At 42.8% G+C, this 27,827-nt stretch overlaps 1 protein-coding gene across 1 annotated transcript in view; it reads left to right on the top strand.

Annotated features, from left to right (window-relative positions):
• Nucleotides 1–13,884: 13,884 nt before the first annotated feature.
• Nucleotides 13,885–27,827, top strand: part of F13A1 (coagulation factor XIII A chain) — a 164,415-nt gene continuing 150,472 nt past the window's right edge. Inside the window, exons 1-3 of the mRNA XM_045497495.1 lie at nucleotides 13,885–14,090; nucleotides 15,681–15,828; nucleotides 26,590–26,778. Of these exons, the coding sequence (XP_045353451.1) occupies nucleotides 15,699–15,828; nucleotides 26,590–26,778 (319 nt within the window). The 5' untranslated portion in view covers nucleotides 13,885–14,090; nucleotides 15,681–15,698. The remainder of the gene's footprint in view (nucleotides 14,091–15,680; nucleotides 15,829–26,589; nucleotides 26,779–27,827) is intronic.

The raw sequence follows: 27,827 nt of genomic DNA on the forward strand, positions 1-27,827 counted from the left end.
AGCTGTCTAGTAGATGGGAAGATTTGCAGAAGAAAGGAGGCTAATGACCATGGAGAGTGCGGTTTCTAACCAGGGCCTGGATCAAAAGCCAGACACTCTAGTGAATGAAGTCTAGGTAGCTTCGAGCTGCTAGCACACAAGACAGGGGATATCTCCAACACAAATCCAAGATACCCTCGCTGTGGGGAGCCGTCAGGAAACCGGGAAAAGTGCCATCAGGGCAAAACTGCCAAAAATGAAATGTTAACTCAAAATCTAGGCTTTGTAAAAAGTTGAAAACGATTGGGGAAGTCAAGGATAAGGGATTAAGTTTCAGAGGAGTCTTGCATGCATTCCACCAGGGTGTGTGCCTACAATCACTGTTGGAAGAAAATCAGCTGCAGTAGGCAGATCCTGTATATCTCTGGTAACTTCCCTTTAGGGAAGTAGGGCCAGATGACCACTTTTTTTCTTCTTATTTTTTTAAATGCTTATTTTATTTTTCAGAGAGAGAGAGAGAGAGAGAGAGAGAGAACGTGAGCAGGGAAGGGGCAGAGGGAGAGGGAGACACAGAATCCGAAGCAGGCTCCAGGCTCTGAGCTGTCAGTCCAGAGCCCAACGTGGGGCTTGAACCCATGAACCACGAGATCATGACCTGAGCCAAAGTCGAACACTTAACTGTTTGAGCCACACAGGCACCCCATCTTCTTATTTTCTGAAAAGCATTTGCAGTTTGGTAGAAAGAGAACATCTGAAGTTAGAGAAAGATATTGGAGTTCTGGCCTTGCATGTAGACCCTTGGTAACCAGCAACTCTCCAGGCCTCTCTTCTCATTTTTATAGGACTGTGTTTTCTAAAAGGGCCCTGAGGTCCTTTGCTAACGGGGGCCACAAAGAAGGTCCAGGGACTGGCTGTGAGAGCCACTAGCTGGCTGCACTAAAGGATCCAGAGACAATTTAATACAAAATCAGGCTCCTGCTCTTAAGGGGAGTGAAGACGCCCCCTCGGGCCCAACTGGCCTCACATCATACATCACTAACCACATGAGTGTGTTTTCTACCAAGAGCAGGCTTCCTTTTGAAATAGGCCTTGCTTTTACTGCACAGATTTCATACTCTTCTTAAAAATCAAACTGAAATTAGAAAATAGAGTCTGAGGTTTGTTGTTGGCAATGCTCTGTATGCTATGCCACCGATGTGAAAAATGATAATAAAAAGAAAATCTATAAATAGCCCAATAATTCCTCCTTCTCTCCGCCAAAGGAAAAACGTGATAAACATTCCACACAGAGATGTGAGCTTGCCTGCAGATGGGAAGGCTGGTAAATACATTAAAGCCACCTTAAAATGTGAGCCTTATCACGGAACCATCTCAGCAATTAGACACGACACGCAGAATAAAGAACTAAAAGCCAATTACTGGTCTCCTGGGTCCTAGAGAGATTTCATAAAAAATTAATGCAGAGTAAAATAGAAACCATCTGAACTACAGCTGACGAACACGTGCAATGCACTTTGATTGCCAAGTCCCAGAAACAAAAGCATTTTCCGTTATCATTTGTTAGACTGGAAAGTTCTTCTGTCATATTTCCTGCCTGTGGTGAAAGGCATTTTTATATTAGAGAAGAAGTGAAGGCCGGAGCGAGGATGGTAATGGCTGAAGTACTTGGTGGTTCTAACCTGCTCTGGGGAACCAAGGTGGTACACAATCCAATGAACAAAATGCCATAAGACTGAGCCATGCGAAAGAGCTCTCAAGGGTGAGAATATCAGGGTTGAAGTGTCCAGGATGGATGATAAATGTTGCTCTTTTCCTTCATTGATGAGCATAGGGGCTGACTACTAAGCCCTGAGGGAAAGGCCAATCTCTCATGCTTGCTGCTGAATTCCCTACAGCCACCAGCAGAATCCCTGGCCCATACAAATGTCCAATAAAAACTATACTTTATTGCAGTCTCTTGACTGACAAGGGTTGGGTAGAGGTGTGACTAGCTTGGGTCCTTGGGCTCTCTAAGCAATAGAAATTGACTAGAGGCCAAATGGGAGTTCCAGGCAAGGCTTCACTAGGGCTTATGCTCAAGCACAAGGGAGATAGCACAGAAGAAAGAGTCCTTTGGGCTGGTTCTCAGAACAAAGGCTGGGAGAGGTTTTAAAGGGACAGGAAAGAAGTGACATTTGAGCATGTCCAGGTGGAGATTTCCTGGTGCCTGTGCACTTACAGGACATGCTTCTCTGCATCTCATGTCTCATGTTAATCTCCACCCCTGGGTGTGGTTTTTAGTATAGTGAGGGATAAGGTTGGTTAAAGGTCAGTGCTGGGGTCCACCTTGACGCAGACTTGATTTGGTTCGGTCTTCACTGGTCTTCCTAGTGGAGTCCTTCCTTCAGGTGAGCATCCCGCTCCCGCATTCCTGCAGGATAGGTTACTCAAGAGCCACAGGGTTTCAGTCAAGGAATGCTGGGCTTTGTGGTCAGGGTTGAGGGGACCCAAGCCAGTCCATGCTCTGTCCAAGGGCACTCCACCCACGGAGATGGGGTCCACTAGGTACAGGCTAGCCACCTCATTTTATTGTCTCCTACTTACTCTACTTAAAAAGCCCTGAGCAAGTGCCTACTTGCTGACATCACCACTCAGAGGATTTGGATAGAGGCAATCAATTGTCTTCTGAGAGTAGCATGAGTCCAAACCTACAGGAATCTTGGAACATGTAGGTTTGAAGAGGAATTTTGAGTAAGAAAGTAATGATGGCTTGACAAAAGTGTATTTTAGCTGAGACACTGAATTTTATTTAAAAAAAAAAAACTCAAAACTTTAGTTCAAGTCCCAGATGTATAACTTACCAGCTATGTGATTATAAACAAGTCCCTTTGCCACTTCAAGCCTCAGTTTCCTTGTTTGTATTCAGAGATACCGCAGAGGACTGTTTTGAGGCTTAAATAGCAGTCATAGAAGTGCTTTGTATGATATAAGTTATTACAACTAGAAGGTATTAATATTGAGCAATAAATTATAACTGTGTTTTTTATAATCAATCCCAACTTAAAGAGTGATAAGTACTTTTTAGTATCTATTGCCTTTTTATTTTATTTTTTAAAGTTTATTTTATTTTTGACAGACAGAGAGAGAGAGAGCACACGCTCGTGCCTGTAAGCAGGGTTGGGCAGGGAGAGAGGGAGAGAAAACCAAGCAGTCAGGGCACAGCCTCACTTGGGGCTCCATCCCATGAACTGTGAGTTTATGACCTGAGCCAAAATCAAGAGTCAGATGCTTAACCAACTGAGCCACTCAGGCACCCCCCTTTTGCCTTTTTGGTTTAAAACATTCTGAAGGCAAATGTTAAAAATCAAAATAATTTCTAATTTCTATATCTTTCTGTAAGATGTTCAACCCTATGATATCTATTATACATATATGTAAATATATATATACACACACAGTATATGCTTTATGTATATATAAACATATGCTTTATATGTATGCAAATATATGTAAAAATATCATAGAACTCCTACATAATAAAAATATAATATTCATATGAAAATTTAAAATGTGTACTAATAAATTATATATATGTGTGTGTATTATATATACATATATTAAAATGTGCGGTAATAAATTATGTGTGTGTGTGTGTGTGTGTCTCTGTATATAAAGAACTTAGTACTATGGAAAGCTATATAAATTAGTATTCTCATAGGACAAAAGACTTGAAAAACATCGGACCATGTTAGTCTCAAGTTATTTAATTAGTTAGATTGTGTCCATCTGTGACATACTTTATTTTTCTTTTCCTGAAGCACTAGCTCCCTCTCAAAATGAGATCTTGCCTGAAGTTTCCAAGTTTATGCAGTTGATAGTAATGCAAGCAGGGAGGGGAGAAGTTGGCAGAAGTGGCTCAAGGTATTGAGTAGATTTACCACCATTCATGGATACCAAGTGGCTCTGCCAACATTTCCAAACTCGGAACCTATCTGGGACCCCCTCTATTTGTTCTCAGATTCGGGATGGGCAGTTGTCACCCAGGTGTGCATTACAAGTTCCCAGGAGCCCCCTGTGCTTCCCTTTGTACTTGCTCCATGATTAAAACAAGTTTGATTTGATGGACATGAAAGCCATGGGATAAGTGGCCAAAAAAGTGTGGGGGAAAAAGAAACATCATGAATTAGAATATAAACGGGTAGTTGGTTATTATCTGGAGGGGAAGGGATTGGGCACATAGCACTTAAATAAGGACTCCTATGTTTGAGTAAAGCATTTTAGGAAACACAAATTATTATTTACACTTGTAGTTACTTGATGCTTTCTTTTATGTGGCTCTCAGATTTGGACACCCAGGTTTAAATGAGGGGCTGACTGTTTAAGGCTTTTCATACATAATTTACTAAAAGCCCTCACTTCCCATTTTTTGTCAGCTACCCGTATTGCTTTCATCGATCAGATCGTCTACTGACTTTAATTCATTAACTAATCAACACGTATTTGAATATATATTATATGGTAGATTAAGTCCACATGACAGATACTTGTCATGGAAGTGAAAAAGAAAAAGTCTATGAAATTTGTAAGTCTATGAAATCATTGAAACAGACTTGTTGACTAAAGTCCAAAAGACTAGCTTTTAATATACTTTCCCACTCTGGACTATATGCCATAAAGGGAACATTTCTTATTCATTGTGCATTCTACCAATGGTAGGTATTAGGTAAATATTTGTGACTAATGTGTCTCAGTTATCTTTTGGTATGTAACAACTATCCCAAAGCTTAGTGGCTTAAAGTAACAGTCATTTTATTTAATTGCTCAAAGTTTATGATTTGGGAGGGGCTCAGCAGAGTAGGTTGTCTGCTCCACGTGGCATCAGCTGGAATGTCTTGCTTGGGGCCAGAGGATGCATTTTCAAGATGGCTGACTCACGCCAGTGGTAAATTGTCAAAAACAGGTGAAGGTTGGACTCAGTTGGGACACTGGGCCAGCCAGGCTCCTCTTTCTGTCCACGTGGCCTTTCCATATGATCCCTCCACATGGTGGCTGAACTGCATGAGTGTGTATATATATAAACTGTTTTTATTTAAGTTAAAAATAAGCTGTGGGAAATATTTTCAGTGGATCATGATATATGTCCATATGGTGCAGCTAATATTTCAGATGCCACCTTAACAACTTCTCCCTACCGTTGTGATTGCAGAAATGCACTAACAAGAAACACATTCACAGGAAAGACTCTGCACCTCACTGCAAGCCTCACTCAGAAATTGCTGAGTGATGGTCCTTATTGTCAATGCAGTGCCTGCTTGGGATTTTCTCTCTTCATCTCTCTCTGCCCCTCCCCCCCCCCAAATAAATAAATAAACTAAAAAAAAAAAAAAAAGAAATTGCTGAGTGAGCACCAAAGGAAAGAGAACTTGTCCTCTTCTTTGCACCCACACATGATTATGCAATGGCCTTTGGCTTGCTTTGGAAATTCATAGATCCTTATCCAGAAGCTCTGCTGCTAGGAAGAACCTGCAGAACATCACGTTCTCTCCATTTCCGGCCTGCCCTCACTTGAAAGTCCTCTTCCGGTTTCCAACTTTCAGTGTTTGTCTCTGCTTTTGCTCCCCTTCAGAAGAGTCTTGCTTGCCTAGGTCCAGTGCCTTACCTCATCAGCAAGAAGGCAGTGTTGTGTGACTACAACAGGGAACAAAAGGGCCGTGGGCATAGTGCCTGCCATAGACTGGGGCACCCCTGCTGGCTGGCAACCACGGGCCTTGTTAGAAGAGTTTGATGCGATGCCCAGACAGGTCTGACCTTTGACTAACTTGGAAGCCAGCTTCCAAAGAAAGTTGAGGACCTCACAAAAACTGGTCCATTCGCTTGGTGTGCTCTATCCTAAATCCTTCTCTGACCCACTCCCCTGATGGCTTCCTTGTGTTGGAAGGTTTTTCATTCTCTTCAGTTAGAAGTAGACCCACATGTATCCTTACATATGCAGTTGCAAACTGACAATTACCAATCTCCTGAAACTCCCAAAGAACTTCTGGACTGAAAATTGTTATGATAGGACCTCCTTTCAAATATCTGAAATTATTAGCAAGTTAAACATTCACTTCCCTGATAATGAGAAGGTACAGATCAATGAGAAGGTATCAATTATTATAAAAAGTTAAAATATTCATCGTGGTTGGGACAGGGTTGTTCAGCTCACACCTGCCATCTTTGGTAACGTTGTGTTGGCTTCCTGCTGATAGTGCAGTGTTTCATGTGCATCCTCTTCTTTGACCTTTATAACCTGCGAGGTAGACACTATTCTGATCACACTCTACAGGTGAGGGAACTCTACAGGTAAGGAAGTAATTTGCCCAAGGTCACACAGGGAGCAGGGGAGAAAGCCTAGATTCTAACTCCAGCTGCCATATTACACTTGGGGACACTTGCAAGGTTCCTGCTGAACTTCAGCACACGAACATGCACACATTCTGGCAATTTTAATGGAGCAGGCATTATTTGTAGTGCCTTCCCATTATCCAGAGGTTGTTTGTGGCTTTCAGTTGCTACTGTTCTTTCAATCAATGCATTTGTAACAAATTTGTGGAATTACAGTTGGGTTTCACTTCTGCTGGTCAGTTGGTTTATATGCATTGCTATATTTCCATTTTAACTGCTATTTTTTTCATAATTCTTTGTTATCACTGAATGCTTTTCCTCCTGAAAAGTGAGGTGGGTGGGATAGGAGGATGTGGGGTCTCTTGCTTTGCTTCTGTGATCGGTAGGGTCTGGCACCAACAGAGTAAGGAGTGGAATCAACAAAACCAAGCAGGCCTTGTCATGTGTCTGTGTGACATATTGGTAAGGCTGGTGATAGCCTTGTAAGGGCCCCTCTCCCCAGTCTGGATGCCTTTAATTAATCAACATTTTACAAGATCTCCCTTCAACTTTGAAAGCCTTCATCTGCAAGAGATCCAGTTCTAGGTAACTTCTGTCATATTTTATGAAGTCTTTTAAAGTTTAAAAAGCTCTTGGAGTCTCCTTAAGTCCAAACAGAACTCAGGAGGTGTTGTGAAGCCAGGCGAGAGTGTTGACTGAAGCTAAACCCATCTCTAAGAGTCCACATAGCTGAGACAGCCCCTGGGCAATTCTTCTGTCCTCTCTTGTCCCTGTGCACACACTCACAAACACCCTTACATACACACTCAGACACATACCCACTTACACAGACAGGCACACACTCACAAATACCCTTACACACACTCACACACACACACACACACACCTACAATTATTTAATGGGTACAGAGTGTCACTGTTGCAAGATGAAGAAACTCTGAAGGTTGGTTGCACAGCACTGAGTATACTTAACACTGTTGAACAGTACACTTAAAAATGGGTGTGGTGGGGCATCTGGGTGGCTCAGTTGGTTAAGCGTCCGACTTCGGCTCAGGTCATGATCTCACAGTCTGTGAGTTCGAGCCCCGCATCGGGCTCTGTGCTAACAGCTCAGAGCCTGGAGCCTGCTGCAGATTCTGTGTCTCCTCCTCTCTCTGCTCCTCCCCTGCTCATGCTCTGTCTCTGTCTCTCAAAAATAAATAGACATTGGAAAAAAAAAAAAAATTAAAAAAAAAAAAAATGGGTGTGGTGGTAAATTTTATGTTATTCGTCTTTTCCCAAAAAGAAAAATAACAATAATAATAGAGACAGAGATGTTCACTGTGAGCTCATGAGTGCATTAGTCAAATCTTGCTTTCCTCCATTTGTTTTCCTGGAGGACCCTGCCATGAGGAGATTGAGCCCAACAATGTGCTGCTCCAGGGAAAGTAGATTAAGGAAGATGGCGGAACACTGGCAAGGGGTGGGGGGGTCATGCCTAGGGAAGCCTGAGCAACAAGAAGGATGTGCCATCTGGAACTGTCACTGCTGTGGATTTACGTCTCTCCTAAAAGAGGAGGGAAGAGAGCCATTTGAGGAACGATCCTCTCTCAGGATCCAAGCCCTATTGCAGAGGTGCTTTATAAATTCCTTCCTGATGTTTTAAATGTCATTGTCAGACTTCGTGAAACTCCCCTGAGGCTTCTACAAGACATGAATGGATGCAGAAGGCCACTCTCTACCAACTGCTCACTCCGGTGACTGGAACGTGATTATACACTTTCCACCCAGCCTCCCTCCCATCCTCTCCCCAACCCCACATCCTCTGGAGTGGAAAGTTCCCCCCAATTCCTAAGGCTCAAGATCACTGGAGGAGAAAGTCTTCCCCAAGAGAGAGACTTGGATCAACTTCTGCTGGAGGGTATGGCATCTTCGTAGGAGGACAGTTGTTATTTATATCCACTCCCTGTGCTACTACATCTATAACCAACAAACTCCAGGTCCTGTTTCAACTGGAAAAACCCACTGGGTCCAGACGTGACTGAGGTTTTTGTTTGTTTGAGATGTGATGTTGTGCATGTAAATCAAATAGGGTTTGCTGGAAAAGTCATCTCCTGAGCAAATACAGTCTGCTTCTGGGTATTGCCAAGAAGGAGAGAAGTGGTAGTTTATCTGAAGAGGGGAGTGTCCATACCATAGAAATGAAAACTCAGAAAGAGTCAGAGAACTTGGAATCCTTCCTCCCAGGCATCTTCTGTTTACCTACAGCTCCCAAAGCTCCTACATATTTCTGGCAGGGGCCAGGATCCCTAAGTGATGGGTTTAGGCATCCTTGCTCTGCCCCTTGAGTAGGCAATGAGGGGTTTCTGTTTCAATCAACAGTACCCTGGGATCATGGCCCCTCCAGCTGTAGAGAAGTGAGAATATGTGTCTGGGGCCATGCACTCTGAGAGAATGCACATGTCCTCAGGTCCCATCCTGAGCCAGTGAGGTCAGGGAAAGTGGGGGGCAGACCTGTATCACCCCAGTCTGGGACCTTCTCCTTGGAATTTCCTCTTGCTCCAGGCCACTGCTATGGCCCCAAGAGCAACATCTGCAAGAGAGAGTGAGAGACTGGCCTCACTGGAACTTTTTGCCCTGAGACCCACTCTTCACTTTGTCCCTGCTCCCCTCTGTCTGGGATGACAGTGGGGTGAGAAGCAGGGAGGATACAGAGAAAGGAGTCAACCCAACGGACCTGAGACTGCCCTCCTCAGAAAGACTACTTTGCACGGCTGGCCCTTGGCTGGCATCTGGGAACTTGGACTTCAGGAGTCCCACTGTTCCCTAAGTGATGAGCATGGCTCTGCTGTGTCCACTTGGTACAGATGGTTTATGCTGAGCACCTGCATTCCTTCTGCAAGGCTGGAGTCTGGTTCGTGCTCAGCACAGTGCCTGTGTGACCAGCCTCCAATAAAAACCCTGGACACTGGGTCCCTCATAAGCCTTACTGGTGGACAACATTTCACAGGCATTGTCACATTCATAGCTGGGGACTTTGCATGTGTCTGACTCCACTGGGAGGGGACTCTTGGAGGTTTGCTCCTGGCTTTCTTTGGACTTCACTCCATGAGGCTTTTCCTTTGTGGATTTTGATTTTTATCTTTTTGCTGCGATAAATCACAGCTGTGAGGATGACAGCCTGGTGAATCATTCAACCTGAGGCTGGTCTTGGGAACCCCTTCTCGACACAGGTGTGGTAGTGCCAGCTTTGTGGACTGTGTTGCCCTGACTCCTTTGTCAACTGATTTTCACTAAATTGGACAAATGCGAGACAATGGAGGGAGAGTGAAAAGAGAAGGAAGAGATGAGCAAGGGTCAATCTTCTCTTTCTCTCCTGACCTCAGACAGGCAGTGTTTCTGGTGATGACCAAATCTCAAGCTGTTCCAGTCCCGGCCACATAACCCCAGCCTTTGTGCTGTGATGACACCACCCCTCCCTGCTGTCGCTAATTGCTGAGTTGACTTGCTTTCCCCTTTTTGGCTTCCAATCTCTTCCATCACCTGTGTAACCAATCCCCTGTGCTAAATTCCCCCTTTTAAAAATATCCAGGGGCGCCTGGGTGGCGCAGTCGGTTAAGCGTCCTACTTCAGCCAGGTCACGATCTCGCGGTCCGGGAGTTCGAGCCCCGCGTCAGGCTCTGGGCTGATGGCTCAGAGCCTGGAGCCTGTTTCCGATTCTGTATCTCCCTCTCTCTCTGCCCCTCCCCCCGTTCATGCTCTGTCTCTCTCTGTCCCAAAAATAAATAAACGTTGAAAAAAAAAAAAAATTTAAAAAAAAAAAAATATCCAACCTGGTTCTTGTTTTACCAGCTGGAAACATTCCTTACATACATATGTTGTGTCACCTCCATGCCAAGCAAGAAACATTCAGAGACCAAAGACACCACAGAGTTCAGAGTCTATTCATCCTGCTGCTTCTATAGCAGTCACATTTTCTGGCATGGCTCAAGGTTCATTGTATGGCCAGAAAACTTCCTTCTGACTTTTAAGCTTCAGAACTGTGAGGAAAGTCTCTGTAACATGGCTGGGCTTTAACCATGTGCTAGGAATTGGTGCCCTCAGACATTCTCTTATGGACACTATCTTTTAGGTACAAGGAAAGTTATTGCATTTTCTTTAATTAAAAAAATTTTTTTGATGTTTATTTATTTTTGAAGGAATGAGAGACACAGCATGAGTGGGGGAGAGACAGAGAGACAGGGACACACAGAATTGGAAGCAGGCTCCAGGCTTCTTCGACCTGTCAGCAGAGAGCCCGATGTGGGGCTCAAACTCATGAACAGCATGACCTGAGCCGACTTTGGAGGCTTAACCAACTGAGCCACCCAGCCTCCCCTAAATTTTTTTTAAGTTTATTTATTTTAAGAGAAACAGAGAGAGCCTGAGCAGGGGAGGGGCACAGAGAGAAGGAGAGAGAGAATCCTAAGCAGGCTCCACATTAGAGCAGAGCCTAATGTGGGGCTGGAACTCAGGAAACTGTGAGATCATGACCTGAGCCAAAACCAAGAGTCAGACACTTAACCTACTAAACCACCTAAGCGCCCAGCCATTGTGTTTTTAATGCTTCTGGGTTGGTGATTTGGAGAAGTTAGGAAGCTAACCAATATGTCTGCATGTGCACACAATACTTAGTGAGTCTCGGGCCAAAAGTGGCACTGAAGTGGTGGTTGTGAGGCTGACAAGCCTGTTCTGAATGCACAGCACAGCCAGGAATCACAGGACCTGGAAGCTGTGCAGCTGAATCTGGAGGGCTCTTCCCCAGACCCACACAGGTAAGGATATCTCTAGGAATCCAGAACACCAGGCTTGGTTTTTGCCAGGACAACTAATCAGAGTAGGATGGTCCTTCTCTAGCACTCCACAAAGAATATGGAAACTATGGATATTTTTTAATGTTTATTTATGTTTGAGAGAGAGAGAGAGACAGAGAGACAGTGTGAGCAAGGGAGGGGCAGAGAGAGACAGAGACAGAATCTGAAGCAGGCTCCAGGTTCTGAGTTGTCAGCACAGAGCCCGACGTGGGACTCGAAGCCACAAACCATGAGATCATGACCTGAGCCGAAGTCAGACACTCAACCAACTGATCCACCCAGGTGCCCCAAGATGGACTTTTGAGTAATTGAATGGTCAGCAGACTCTCCTTGGGAACTCCAGTTGGGGTCTCTACCCTCATGTAGTCTAGCAGTGGTACAAGTGTGAAAGTCACTGGGCTGGAGCATAGCATAGGGGGTGGGGGGCAGGGTTCAGGTGGAGGGGGGGTCCCCGGCAGCATGCAAGAGAGAGTAAAGAGATGGGAATGGAGAGAAAAGCAGGGTCAACATGACAGAGGCCAGTCAACTGAGGTTTAGAATTTATTCAAAGAATTTGATCTCAGATTTGAGCCCCACTGAGCTGCGTCTCACTGCAGTGTGGAGAATGGATTAGAGGAGTCAGGATCAGAAGCAGTAGGTGGCTCTTGTGATTTTGACAAGAGAGGATGATGTGGAGGTCTGAGCCTCCACAGTGGCAGTGGGAGAGAATGGGTAGATTCAACAGACATTTAAGAGGAAGAATAGAGTATTTGTTGAGGGATTGGATTTAGGGATGGGGTGGGGGGAAGGAAGTGTCAAGAACAACACCACAAGTCTGGCTTGGCAAAGGAAGGCGGGGTGGTGGCATTCACTGGGACGGGGAACTTCTGACATGGACCAAGTTTCCAGAGGGAAATTATACATGTCATTTTAGATATGATGAGTATGAGTTATCCCTGGGACATGACAAGTGAAGATGGCTGGGAAGCAGTTAAACTGGGGAGTCTGAGGTTATAGAAAAGATCATGGCTAAAGACGTAGATTTGGGACATGTCAGGATACAGATGTGTCCTGAGACACATGGGAAATGAGGGCAATGAGAGCCCTCAGATGGGAAATAAGAGCAAGGGGGACATAGAGTTTATCCAAGGGGGTGTGTGCAGCACTGGAGGAACCCCCCCCCCCACCTCAGAGTGTCTCAGAGGTGGGAGGGGGGAGGGGAAGACCTTTCAGGCAAGAGCGGGTAAGTTCAATGTCTCCAAAGTTCAAGTAAATAACCAAATCTTGTCCTTTGGATTTGGTGCGGGCCATTGGTGAGCTTGGGCTGGTTTCAGCAGAATGATGGGGGCAGATGCCAGAAGCTTGCAATGGTGACGACAGAGAGGAACAATAGCTGGTGGGGGGCGGGGGGCGCTGGGCTGAGGGAGAGTTGTAAAAAGTATTGAAGAGACTTGCCTTGAAGTTGTGTAAATGCTATTGGGAAGCAGCTGCAGGACAGTGAGAGCTTGAAGACAGAGAGAGAACAGATACACAGCAAGGCCCTGGAGAAGAAGGTGGCATGGACCACAGGCAAAACAGCAAGGCCCAGGGCACTTTGCCATGAACAAGGGGGTAGGTGGGAACCTTCCCCACTTGAATGAGAGGAAGAAAGGGAAAAGGTGGGTAAGTTTGCGGGCAAGTTCATAGATCAGTAGCAGAAAATGTAGAGAATCCCTAACCAATGGCATTTTTTTTACCGTTCTCTCTATGAAATTAGATCAAGGGGCAAGGTCAGAAATTTGAAGACAGTAAAGAAGGTTAAAAATAGGTTGTTTGAAAATAGGACTATTTAGAGATACAAAGACTCAGAAAAAAATATATACATAGAAGAAAAATTTTCTATTTCTCCTGTTATTTGAAGATAAACCAGAATGGTTTTCAGGGGGAGAAAAAAGATGTTATTTTCTAATTTTTTTGACACTCTAAGTTATTTACTCGTCCCCTCCTGTGGGAAGTCTTGCAGTAAGGTGGTAGCTGAAGTTCCCATGGATGTTTCCAGCACGTAGACCAGGACCCTCAGCCTTATTTACACAAGAAGGGGATGCTTCATGCATGGTCACAGCTGTCTGTGACCTGTCTGCAAGAGGGCAGAGGCACTCTTCATCCGAGCCGCACCAGTGGCCCTCAGAATTCCGGAGGGCAGGGACATTGCCCTGTGCAGAAAGACATTTCCAGCCTCTCTGACCAAAGGGCAGAGGCAGGGTCTGCTTGGCACTGGAGAGGGGCTGCAGAACCGGAGGTGGGGATGGCCAGGAGAAGCAGGGCTGGACACTTGGGAGTCAGGGGGGTTGTGGGTGGGAGGAGAGGCTCACTCCGGAATAACACAGCAGGGTGGCAGAAGTAAATAGGAAGTCCTAGAAGCTGCTTGGCTTGCTCCAGCTGTCAAGAAGGGGGAGGAGAAAACCCTGTGGGACGGGGGAAGAGGGTGGGGGCTGTTAGGATGTTATTTAAGAGCCAACTTTCTTGTCCTTTTAACTGCGTCCTTTTGAGGAAGTGTCCCTGAGCAGCACAGCGCCAGCCTGAGGCTAGGGCACCTCGGGAGGGGACCGCAGGTAAGCAGCCCGGCAGCTGCGAGCCTGCAACCAGGAGCCAAGGGGCCCCGCTCGGTCTGCCCCCTGCCTGGGGTTTCCGGAAATCCCTCAGGGGGCTGCTCCGGGTGTAGGGGGCGGGGGAGGGGCAGCCTCCTCGTCCAGTTCTGTTCCTAGTCCCTATCTCCGCGCCTACCCAGCGCCGCGCCACTTGCATCAGAGGGGGCTCCTCAGGTTCTCTTCCACGTAGCCCTGAAGGCACTGCTTGCAAGAAGGCCACTAGCTGGGAATGAGGGACTTGGGAGTGCTCCCCCAAGGGAGGACTCTGGAGGGGTGAGACAGAAGGATGGAGAGAGATAGAGAGAACTAGGTAAGAACACCTACTTGGCTCGGCTTTCTGTCCCTGTGCATCCTCTGTTCCCTTCCCAATTCGAGAGCTGAACTTGAGCGCCTGTCTAGCGCCCTACCCCCCACTCACCTGTGAGAAGGGAGTGCTTCTGCCCACCCAGCCAGGCCTGCACAAGATCCTCTTACTGGCCAAGCACCTGGGGATCTCCAGATCTCTGCTTTCTGGGTTCTCTCTCCCAACAGGCCAGTGCCCTGCTGGGCTCTGCTCTGTGCTACCCCCAAACCCTCTCTCCCCTAGTGATCCTAAGCCCACCCTTGTTATTCCCCTGCAGAGGACTGCTTTTTCCCCTACGTCCCCTCCATCATTAACCCTTTCTCCTTGTCCCCTGAGTTCACTGGAGACTTTGTGTAAATATGTCTGTAGGTATTTATGGAAACCTATTCAGACTTTATACTTGGAAACATTGCTATCTCCGTCCCAGACCAAATACCCTAGTGATTATCTTGTCTCCAGCTGTGTTGCCTTTGCTTCTAGAACAGTCTACTCTGGTTCGCCTCTATAGTGGAAGCTCTTCATCTTTGGAGGGTGTGCTTGGTTTTGAAAAAAAAAAAAAAAAAAGCCAAATAGCCAAGAGTCATGACTGGGTGATCCAGGTGATCAAGGTGAAAGCTTCATTTGGGTCAGAAACAAGGGCTCCCTTTATTTGGTCACTCGGTCAACAAGTACAGACTGGGGAGTGACAGTGAGGTGTGTGGTATTTGAGCTGGCTCCTTGCCTGCACAAACTCCGGAGGAAAGGGAAGTAGGCTTGGAGCTAAGGCACTGTTAGCACCACTGACCAAGTACGTTTAGAGAAAGGCTATTTATAGCCTTATTTAAAATTGCCAATGCCCCCCCACACACACACACGCACACACAGACTCCATCTGCCTTCTCCTCTGTGTGGTCCTGGCTCCAAAGTAATGGCCACCTTCTTATACCCCTTTGTGTTTACTTCTGGAAAGTGTGGGCTCCACCCTAACCCTCACTAGACTCTAGGTCAACAATCCTCTGTTTCGTTCTCCGGTGTATCCCAAGTGCCCACATCACAACCTGGCACATAGTAGGCCCTCATTAAACATAGGTTGAATTATACTGCAAACATGAATGCTTTAGAGGATGCTGCTTATCTAAACACGGCTGGATGAGGTTGTTCTTAAAAGTAACTTAGGCTTCCTAAGCCTGTATGAAATGGACATACATACAGGCATATGACAGTAAACATTTCTCACAAAGATACAGCCTTTAGAGGTAATGAGGGGATTAAAAAAAACCCTGCTTTCTAAAATCGTTTACATTTTTCATTTCTTCAAATAACGCCCTTTTCTTCTGCTTTCCATATGTTTTGACAAACAAGAAATCTCCCCAAGATCCTTGGGGAGCTATACTCCATCATTAGACTAATCCTTACTGCCACTTCGCAAGTTTTATTTATGCGAAACTCAAAATGTGTTGCTCCAGTGCTATCTCACACAGATATGTCTGTTTCTCTATTTTTGAATCCTTGTCTCCAATGTAATTCACCTCACATTCCTTTTCTGTGTCTCCCTTCCCCCCCATCCCTCCTCCCAAGGAGCTTGCGAAGCTAAGAATGTCGGAGACCTCCGCACCTGCACTTGGAGGCAGGCGAGCCCTGCCCCGAAACGCCTCCAATGCGGCAGAGGATGACCTCCCCACTGTGGAGCTGCAGGGGCTGACCCCCCGGGGCTTCAACCTGCAAGGTACAGGCACAGCCACCTGCTTCTCCCTGCAGGTGCTGGCTGGGTCAGCACCCTTTGTCTCCACTAAGCTCCCACAAAAGAGGTGCCCCTGCCAGTGTCTGGTATTAAAGAAAAGACTCCCAGGCCTTCTTTGGAGTGGTCAAAGGACCAAAGACTCAGATTCTTGTCCCAGTTCTGCCACTTAATAGCTTTGTGATGCCAGGGAAGTCACTTTGTCTTTCTACCTCTTGGCTATTTCCTCTATAAAACAAGGGCGCTGGCTTAGCGGGTTCCTCTTCCAGGGCTACCGTTCTGTTTTAAAAATACTCTCTAGCTGGAAGTTTCCACTTCCAAAATATTGTGGCTGTTTTGATTGTCTGGCTTGTGCCTCCTTCCTTCTCCCTCCTCCCTCCTCTCTCCATCACTGTGAATTTCAGAGCTGGAGAAAGATGCCAGACTCTGACAGTAATGGAGATGGAAACCCTCTATTTGTCTCCAGAGCAGCCTGCTGAGCAGGTGAGGCAAGCTGCTTCCCCTGCTCTTGCCTCCACTGATCCCCAGGGACCTGCTCTGGGAGTAGCAGCCAGAAGCTGACCTCCACTCAGCCCTGTCAGCTGTGATGGGACCCAGGTGCCAGCAGTGGCTTGGTGACACAGGTGCTATTCCCTTGGGCCATGGCAGGGACATTCAGACTCATGTCCTTGAATGGCATCTAGCAGGGAGCACTTTTTGTCAGTAGCACACATGCACCAAGCCCATTTTTGCTCCTGAGGGGGCTCTGTGCTAAGTTTCATTGGGTGTGAACACCCACTTGCTTGGGTAGGTGCCCACCATCACCTTGGGGTGTGTGGCTAATTTGCCTCATCAGAAAGAGGTCAGCAGTTGAAAGCAAAGAAAAAGAACAATGCCGATCACTAACAAGTCCAGCAAATCAGAACTTCTCGACATTGTGGACAGATTTGATTGTGTTACTATCACATCTAGCTGGTTGATATTCAATTGTGAAAACAGAGAGAGATCTAGTACCATCCATTAAGGTACCATCCAAATTTGGAGGAGAGAACTCACAGAAGGGCATCTTCAGCTTAATAGAAGGGTCCAGACAAACTTGTGAACTTGTAGTTCTGAGCTATCTCTCCCAGCTGGGTGCCACATTCTCTACAACTTCATCAGTAGAGCCACAGAACAGAGTTAAAAAGGACTTGCTAATCCTCATGTTATAGGTGAGGAAGATTCAATCATCTAAATTCCCATGTTACAGGTGAGGAAACTGAGGCCAAAGCAAGTAATTAATGTCCACTCCTTCACAGACCAATCTAAGATAGGATCCTTTCTTCCTTCCTTTCTTCCTTCCTTCCTTCCTTCCTTCCTTCCTTCCATCTTTTGAATGTAAATAAAATTGGAAAGCATGAGCATGTAAAATTATCAAGCAGATTACCTTGGTGTATTCAGTTTTCTTGAAAAATTCCCCTCTGGCAGAGAAGACTCTGGGCCCTGGGGAATGGTGGCCAAGGTGCTAAAAGAAGAGGGCAGGAAGAACAGAAAGAGAGAGGGGCACAGGATCAGTGAAGAGAAATGTGCCCAGAGACAGTGAGATGTAGCAAAGAACACCCCGGTCCGAGACTCAGAAGACCTGGGTTCTGTTTCCACATTTGCCACTTGCTTACTTTGTCACCCAGGGGAGCTTCATTTTCTCCATCAGGAAAATGGAAGCAATACCTACTTTACAGTTGCCATTGTGATCAAATGACCAGTGCCCATGAGACTCCTGATCCGTAGGACGTGACCTACAAATGCTCCTTGATTCAGAAGCAGGTTATCATACCCTACTAGGTTAGGGGCCCACCACAGTGAAAGGGGCCCACCACTTCCAAGGGGAATGTGTAACCACCTGCAGGGTCTGTCTACCTGAAATCTGAACAAAATGTTGCTAATAAGAAATCAAAACTCCCAGGAAACTTGAGCAGGTGGGTTGATTTAAAAAACAAACAAACCTGGGTTTACTGTTTTTTGTTTATTTTTGGAGGCACAGGTGGGGAATTATATTGAAGAGAATTATTTGGAAAAATCAGTCATCATGTATCCACAGCCCAAGTGACATTCTGGGATACCTATTACAGACCTTGGCAGAGGTGTGTGAGTGTCCAATGACTATTTGTACAATGAATGAACAGTCAGTCACTGGAGAATTGAATGACTCATCAGTCCTAGAGTCATTATAATCTTATTATTAATAGCATGTTCCAGATTTCATAAACATGCATGCATTTAATGTGAACTAATTGCTACTCACTATGAGAACAGGGTCTCAGAACCCAGGGAGCATAGAGGAAAGTCCTAGATGAGTAGAACAGAAGAAAAATACCAGCATATAAACCACCTGATCAAGGAGGACTGTCTCCTACTTATCCTTTATATTTCAAATTTCTCTGACACGAAATACATCAACTTGTCCCAAGTTATCCCCTGCTAAAGCAGTCACGGTATTTAACTTCTGTCTTCTTGCAGTTTATGCAGTGACCACTAGGGGCGTCCAAGAGGGCTTGGATCTCCCTGAGCCCCTGCCTGAGGATGCTTTGGCTCTCAAAGTCATAAGGCAAACTCTCCTTATTTTTTCCAAAAGCGTCCCTTTAGCAAGCTACTTGTACCAAGCTGACTGAAAAGGCAGAAAAGCAAGAGGAGGAAAGGGGGGAAATGGCAGATTTTTCGCTTCAAACAGCCTTGTGGCAGTCGATGTATATAATATACACTGAATGTGAATAATACCCTTAATTCATAGCTTTTGTGAGTATTTGGTTAAGAATGACTTTAGCCTGCATTTCAGATTGTATAAACTCACATAAAGTTCCTCCCATCCAGCAGCACACTATGTACAAAAAATTGAAATATTTGAGGTGACAGTGAAACCCCAGAGATAGGACCAGCTCGTCTCACTGGTGATGTTTGACATCTTCATGTGTTTTTAGGGGTCCTTAATGCCCTCTTCCGAACTCAGTTGTAGCTGAGAATGGTATGTGAAAATCTCCTCAGATTTCTAGATTTGCATCTCTTCCTATTAGACTGTTCTGCATGCTCAGTGGTTATTTCTGAAAATCTCTTTACTGCTTTCCTGGTCTCAAAGGTTATTTTAGGAGATGCAATGTTCGGGAAGATAACCTCATATTCTTGGTCTGGTTTGACTCTGCATTGTTAACCATAGTGATCATTTACAGTGATGATTATAATCCATATTGGATATATCTAATGTGATGAATTCAACTGGAAAGCAAGTCTGGATTTCTAAAAAAATAAAATCAAATGCAGGAGAGATCTCGAATCTTTCAAGCTAATGGAGTCTTGTACCTTTCTGAGCATCTCCTCCTTCCCACCCCATTCCCTGTCAGAACCAGATCAACTAGTTAACTAATTAATTATAAATCTCTCCTTTGTGCAGAATAAACTTCTCTGGGTTGAAGATTTTTAAAAGAATAAGAAAGACATTTAATGTATGATTCAGAAATGAGGTTGTATAGAATCAATTCATTCTTTCATTCAGTTTGTGTAAAAGCATTTAATGACTGCCACCTGTGTGTCAGGAACTATGCTAAGTTCTCTCTGGGGACACAAAGATGAGTAAGCCAATCCCTGGCTTCAAGTGGCTTTCCATTTAGTAGATGATATAGACACAGAAAAGGTCACTGAAATTCCATGCAAAAATAGTGTAACAGAAATTATGCCTATTGCAGCAAAAGAACAGAGAAAGGAATAACTTGGTGTGGGTACAGTGAGAAAGAGGACAACTGAGTTGGGTCTCAGAGGATGAATAGGGGTCTTCCAGACAGGCAATGCATGGGAACTGCATTTCTAGCAGAGAGAACAGTATTTATCAAGTAATGGGGATATGGTGGGGGATAAGCCTGGGGAAAGTAGGCAGGGACCTATTATACACTGAGGTACACTGAGACCTTACCTTTCCTCCTTGGAAAGGATTCTAAATAGCAAAATGAAATCATCAGAATTATGTTTCATGAAGGCAATTCTAATGGTGAGGGGAAAATGGAGAGAAGGGAATATACTTGGAGGCTGCTGTTGAGATACTTCCAGCAAGAGGAGAGGTAGGCCAGACAGATTTCAGTCCCTGGAGAAGATGCTGGTCTCACTTCTTACTCCAGCTTGCTCTGGGCAGCTAAGCATTTCTTATACAGTTTACAGTACAGGACATTTGAATAGCAACAGTTGAAAAACAATAAGCTTCTTTTTAAGAAAATGTTTTTAATCATTCTAATTAATGATACTTTAAAACTTGAGGTTTCCAAAGGAAATATGAGAAAGGAACTTTTATCCTGTTGTTTCAACAATAAGCAGACCTACTTCCCCATGCACAGTATTTATGCCTACACTTTGGTAATAATATTACCGAAGATTGCATGGGGATTTCATTTCACTAGGGAATTCCTAGGATATGAACCTAAACATTTAACTTATCTCAAGATTCCATCTGTGACAGGTATAATCATTCTCCAAAGAATATTTTTACAACCTAAGGAGAAAATAATCTACTTTTTTTCATATTAGGGAAAGGGTAGGAGGACCAGGAAGCAGCTGGCTCATGAGGAGAGATTTTTTTTTTTAACCAGTCCATTTTCTGATGTGTTTGGAATTAGGCTAAATTGTGTTAGGTAGACTTTTTGAAAGCTGTCACTTTGAAAGAGCAAGCTGCCAACTTTCCAGCTACAATATCTCTCTAAAACAAAAACAAAAACAAAAACAAAGTAGCTTAGCAATGAGTGGCTCTATTTTGCCAGGAACCGGGCTTGGACAGGGAGAAGCAAATTCATTTCCTGTTTATGGCAAATGGAGCCTAGATGAGAAGTCTCCTTCAATCTAAACTATGTCTCATTAATCCAATAAGCAAAGCAGAAATCAATATGCCAGCTTAATGAGTGTTTACTGTTTACTACATGAAGAGGGACAGCGCTGACCAAAATGGACAAGAGAACGAACTATGATGTTTTTATATCTATGCTCAAATTTTACAACCAACATCTATAGACCCCTTGCTATTGCTAGGTATTGTGAACACCAAATACAAAGCTTGATCTGTGGTGACTGTCCATGAGCAATGAAAGAAGTGTTGTTTAATCAGTGGTTTGAGGACCTCACCTTATTCCCCAGTGCTCAGGCCAACCCCTAGCAAATCCACAGAGCTATGCTGTCCTTTCCTTCTCCCTCTAACGATAAACAACCCTGCTGGTTACCCTTCCATATGTCTTGTCCATTTGACTAAAGTCCACAACATTAGTTCTTTAAACTCTTACTTTTAATGTCGCTTTTAATCTTCCGTGTCTTGGTCAAGTTTTATTTTTTAAATGAAATGTTTTCATTGGTTTAAATTATTTTAATATGCAGTTTTATTTTAAGACATTACAAAGGGAAATCTTACTAATCATTGCCTTGGTTTTTCCCCACATAGAGTACAACTGTAGTTTTCCATGATTTTTTTTTTCCTTTTTTCCTGTAGGCACTGACCTGTTGGAGGATTGTTGCAGTAAAGAATGAAAAGATCGTTTAGAAAAAAATAGAATTTTTTAAAACTCCATACTTAGAATAAGCATTATCAAAATTATAACATTGCAGACTACATTATTTTAAAACAAATTCTTCATGTATATGCTAACATATGTTTACTTTATATATTATTATTTAATTTATATTTATAAATATATTTAATATATATTTATGTGACAAATATAAACATACTATATATATTTTTGCTTTCACTATGAAACCGTAGTGGTTTTTTTGGCTTATGTTTTATAGACTCAAAAGAATCTATTAGTACTCTTATTTACCTTTTGTTATAAGTAATATATGAATTATGCACTATCAAGGCATGGAATCTTTATTCCTGTCTGAAATGAAAGTGCTACTCTGGGGGCCTCATATTATGAAACCACAGATCACTATCTTCAACGCTGTACAATATATAATATACTATACACACATATATACAATATACTATATATAGTCCTGAAATTGGTATCTGTTAAGAATGAAATTGTCTGATAAATAACATTTAAAGGACTCCTGTGATTAATCTTCTGATAAATAGAATATCCATTTTATGATGAATAACCAACTCTAAGTTCCAAATTTTCAGGCATTACATTTGTTTAAAGTAAAAAGTGGTATATTTCCCATGGCGTCTTTTCACGTCTTCCCAGGTACAGTGAAGATGAGATTTTGTCCGCAAAGGCTTATAGTTTCATAGATAAATGGCCTATATTAAGATGACACAAAGTGCTTCATGATAATAAATTTTTATTAAAAAAAAGGAAAAACATATTCTGGGAATATGGAGGGGAATAAGGAGGGGAAATTTATTTCATCCACTTGTGGAAATGCAAGAAAAGAAAAGCAAGCCTGTCTTCTCAGAATACACCTCCCCATTTCGCAGATGATAAAACGGAGGCACAGGAAGTTTGTATAACTGGTCCAAAGTCATGGTGATAGTGCCAGAACTGGGATTTGAGTCCAGAAAATCTGCCTCGAAAATCTATACTCTTATCCACTATGCTCTTCTCCTCTCTTAATAATAACAATGATAAAACAATGAAAATAATTTGTGAGAATTTGCTAGGGCCAGACACTGTGCTAAAGCAGTTTACATACATTTTTTCATTTAATCCCTACACGAACCCTGTAAAGCAAACATTCCATTATCTTTTTAAAGGAAAGAAAACTGAAGCTCAGAGAGATTAAATAACTTCTCTGAGGTTGCACAATTAGTAAGTGGTGAAGCATCACCCGGAACATATTCTGCAAAACGCTGAACTCCACAGAAAATAGTCCCCATGAGCATTTAAGTTTGGAAAACATGGCACCTATAGGATATTTACAATGCACATCAATATATTAAAGTCTCCCATAAATCCTGCAAGAATCCTGATTGACTTTGGTTAAGCAGCATTTTCCCAAACTGGTTTAACTGTGGAACTCTTATTCTTCCAATAGATATCAGTACCCCACAGAAGCAGTACTGTGTTTCACTACTTCAAGGATAGACTGACTTTAACCAGACTCACTAGACATTAACCAAATTCATTAGACAAGCTCATGGAACTAGAAAGCCAGAATTTTCATTTGCAATAAGAATAAAACCAGTGAGAGCCAGATATTAAAACAAAACAAACAAACAAACAAACAAAAAACCTTGAATTTGTCTTTCTAGCTTTATATTTCCCTTTGGCGAGGCTGCTTGGGAAGCCAAGGCATAAAGCCAATATACTTATTTTCAGGGGCACATTATCTTGGAAGAGGTGGTGGGATGAGATGAGGCAAATCCTGGCAGTGCTCCAGAACCAGTGCTTTCATCACCTGGAGGCAGATTAGACTCATCCCATCCTTCACCTGGAGTGCCACAGCAGACTCTCAGCCGGCCTTCCTGCCTCCAACGCTGCCACCATCCATTCCTTTTCTTACTCTGTCACCAGAAGCAGTTGAAATTTATATACATAAATCTAATCATGTCATTTTGCTGTATCAGATTTTTCACTGGATCCCCAGTGCCGTTAAAATCCAAATTACTCACATGATCTACAGGACTGGCATGAGTGGCTCAGGCTTACTTTTCCTCTGGGGTCCCACTAGCACATTCCAGCCAACCAATCATGCTTCAATTTCTTAAGTAAACTACACACTCTCTTGCCTCAGTCTTCACTCATCCTCCTCTCTCCCTGAAACATCCATCCCCACCCCTTTTTCTACCTGGAAAACTTGCTCACCTTTCTGACCATTGTTTATATACCTCACTTCCTCCAAGGAGCTTCCTTAATCTCCCCTGCCAAATCTTGGTTACAGGTTCCCTATACCTTCCAGATACCCTCCTCCATCAAATACCCTGTACCACTTTATCAGAATATTTATGGTGCCATGTCATAACTACCTTTTCAATTTTTAGTATCTACCACTGTTCATTTATCTAGGTTGTATTTACTAGGCAGTGACCTAATCAGCATTTATATTCATGTCTTGAATGGCAACATAAAATGACACACATAAAATTCCTGGAGGACAGCAAGTTGGGGAGAGTATTAAATACACTGAATATATGCTTAGGGTCTAAAATTACATTAAAAGCTTGGAGCAATTAACCAAATGCAGTAAGATGAAATTCAACATAGATACATGTAAAACCTTAACACTGAGCTACAAAGAAGAAAATATTTGCATAGATATGGCTAAATAGCAACATGAGTGAGTGGTTTCTAAGGGTCTAGATTGAATCCTAATCATAGAAATGACATCAGAATGTATTTTTAAGGCTTTCTCTTTATCAGGTGCTTCATGTTGATCAATAATAAGATAGAACTATTTAAAATACTAATGATATCTTGGACTGAAATAACAGAAATATATTATTTATTTGGAAAGATGTAGTGGTCTCATTGTTTTTCATTGGGAATTTATAAAATGGAATATATTCCAGAACAAAGTAGTGGGTAAAAGGTCTGGAAAAGAACAGTGGAAGAAATGGTGAATGTTTTAGTCAAAGGAATAGAAGCTTTTACATACCTAAGGAATACCAGATGAAATGAATAGAATGCATTCTATATTTATCCAGAAGTCAGAACCAGGATCCATTGTTAGAAAAATTGCAAGGAAGCAAATGTCAGTTCATCTTACGGGAGTTTTTCAAATAATTAAAATTGTTTAAAAATGGACTGTTCGCCTTGCAAGATAGTGGGTTTCCCATTCAGATGAAGACAAAAAGCCTAAGCATTCGGGCTTTCAAGATGTTTCATGCAGTACATAGGTCTATCAGATGCTCTAGAAAGTGCCTTTGCCCTCAGAGATTCTGTGAGGCTATATCAGTGCATTCCTTCCAATCATGCTGATGGACACCTGATTAAACCCATTTCTGAGGATTAAGTTTTTAGACATTTAAACAAAATGAAACGTTATGGAAAGGTACAGTGTGAAGAAAGATGACCAGATGAGTTGATTACTAAGGTCCTTTTCAACTAAGACATTTATGATTCTCTAGCTCTTTCTGAAGTTGGCTTAACACTGGGGACTGTAACCTTAATAAGATCAGAGAACTTAAGGGAAAGGCAGCTTAGAAGAGAGAGGTCTAGAGAATTAAACATCTTCCACCCACAGCATAATGGAAGGAAAGTGCCCTTCAGGGGACCATGTTCAGGGTTCTGCGGTGGGGTAAAAATAAAACTGTATCTTGCACTTTCTATGTGCTGTAATATCACAGTCACAGTAACCCACTGAGCATCACACCGACCATCAGAGTTTATATTTAAGCTCTCCACAAGTAAGACTATGGTCCCACTATATGCCAGGCATAGTATGAGAGCCGTCGTCATGTTATGCCATTGAATCTTTGTAGAAATTCTCAAAGTATTAGTATCCTCATTTGAAAGGTGAGAAAAAACTCAGCTGCTATGAGGCAACATCCTTTACCTAAGTAATTAAGACACCTGAGATTCAAACTCAGGATTACCTGGACTTTGAATTAATGAAGAATGTTTCAGGAACTCCTAGACTTTTGAACTGGAGAGTATCTTAATGAGTCCAACTTCTTGATTTCACCTATGAGACAAAAATGGGTTCAGAGGGGACCAGGTGTCCTTTTACACAGGATTCCTGTGTAAAAGCAAAGGAAGGCACGGGAGTCTTTGAGGGTGATGCTCCAGCATGATACAGACTCAGCAGCTGTGCACCCTGTGTTCACAGCCGTGAGGGCAAAGCATGCAACAGATGGGTTCAGGGAAAGGGTGGGTGGGCAGGAGGCTAGTGTACCCCCACAAGCCTCTCTCATGAATTCCCCTTTAGAACTCCAAGTGTGCGCACAGAAATCTGTCTCTAGACTAGATCTTGCAAACTACAATGTAGATGGGTAGAGTGACCTCCACATTGAGTGATCATTTGCAGAGGGAATGGAGAAAGGTGGGAGGGGATCTAACTGTTACCTGGTGCTATCATGTCTCAAATAAGTGTATAACTGACATAGACTCTCCCAATTCCAAAAACCAAAGGAAAAACCTATAGATTTTTTCAGCATACCATGGTTTGACTTCCAGACTGGTCATTTAGGAGCTAGGGAAGTGTGAAGCTTGTTCCTGCATGTTCAAAGTGGAAACCATTATATGTATCTCAATGAAATGTCAGTATCCTTTCTCCACACTTGTTCTTTTCTTTCTTGCCTTTGAGGAATCAGATCTACTTTTAGAAATAACAAAAGGAGTGGTTTTTGACCCTTTCTAAAGTAAGAGGAGAATTTTGGATTAAAGGTTAACTTTGTCCTTGTAACATCTCTTTGAGGGTTTATCATATTTGATTCTTCCCTTTTTAAAGATAAGAAAATTGAAGTGGCTATACTCTGCTTATCCCTAGTTAGTGACATAGTGAGTTGGTAGTCATGATGGTGACCACCTGCCATCATGAAAGAAGTGTGAGTGTAGGAATGTGAAGACTTGAACTCTGGTCCTAGTTTCTCTGTACCTAGACCTGTATGGGAGGCATCATCAACACTGCCCTGTCTATCCTACAAAAGTGCCCTGTGGTATAAAATGAGATTAGAGGGGGGAAAGCTTTTAAAGTCATCGTTAGAACAAGAATGTCACAAGAGACTGACCCCCAAATCCACCAGCCCCCTGTAGAGGGTTCTATCTAACAGGCCTCATTAACTTGCTTCTTCAAGAAAAAACAATCTATTTTTTTTTTTTTTTGAGTTTGTGGTTAAACCAAAGTTACTCAATGGTTTCCCTTAATTGTTTTCTATGTGTGTAGACTACCTTAATGTCACAAATGTTCACCTGTTCAAGGAGAGATGGGACACCAACAAAGTGGACCACCACACTGACAAGTATGAAAACAACCACCTGATTGTACGTAGAGGACAGTCTTTCTTCATTCAGATTGACTTCAATCGTCCATACGACCCCAGAAGGGATTTCTTCAGAGTGGAATATGTCATTGGTAAGTGCCACACATAAGTCATGTCATGATAGTCCATCTATGTCATCCAATCATGATTGTCATGATATCATGGGTTGCATAGTAGAAAGGGATACAGGTGCAATTGTGTTATTTCCTAGAATTATACTGTGACAATTGGCTGGACCTGGGACCATATCCAGCTCCAGGACAACCTTATATTCTAAGATGGGTCTGTATAATGCCAAACACCAATAATTTGGGCCTACCCTGGTAAAATTCTTACATACTAAAAGTGAGTATAATTAATACAAAATGTTAGTTAATTAAATTACTTTTCACAAATGGTTTTGCAATCCTATAGTGTGGCTTTTAGTTTATCAGCTCTACTCTTATGATTTATTTGGTTTTATGTACCAAAATTATTTGCAATTCTTAGTATTATTTGAAATTCTTAGTGTATAATCTCCATACAAGCATTTCCCAAAGTTTGCTTTGCTCTAAACTGCTCCCGTGTAATGGCTCATAAAATATAGACCATCAAATAAAGTTCACTAAGCATTTATACTTTAATCTCCTTTTGTAGGTTGACAATACACATTAGCTTAACAGTTCAAGAAAGTACCATTTCAGTCTGTTTGGTTCAGTGTTTCCCCAATTAATTTTATCCTGGAATCCTTTATGTTATAGCTATTAACATTTGACACATTTTAGTAAATATTTATCTAGACATTACAAATATAGCAAGTAAACACATGCACAAAAAAGCAAAAATGGTTCAATATCAAAAAAGCTGTCCATATAATCCTATATATAAATAAAATAAAAACCAGGCAATCAAATTAATACTCACTGAAAGGAACATATTAAACTCAGCAGCTGTTTTTTTTAAAGACTTTACATAAGGTAAAAGTAAAAGAAATCTCCTCAATTATAATAAAGATTATTTACCCCAAACCAACAACTTTTGGTATCCTAAGTGGCAAAAAATTCATTTAATTATAATCAGAAATTAGGCAGAGATACCTGTTATTGTCATTCTGTTGTTGTTGTTGTTGTTGTTGTTGTTGTTGTTAAGCATTGTTTTAAGG

Source organism: Leopardus geoffroyi, chromosome B2, assembly GCF_018350155.1.
Source record: "Leopardus geoffroyi isolate Oge1 chromosome B2, O.geoffroyi_Oge1_pat1.0, whole genome shotgun sequence".
In the NCBI taxonomy this organism is placed as follows: domain Eukaryota; kingdom Metazoa; phylum Chordata; class Mammalia; order Carnivora; family Felidae; genus Leopardus; species Leopardus geoffroyi.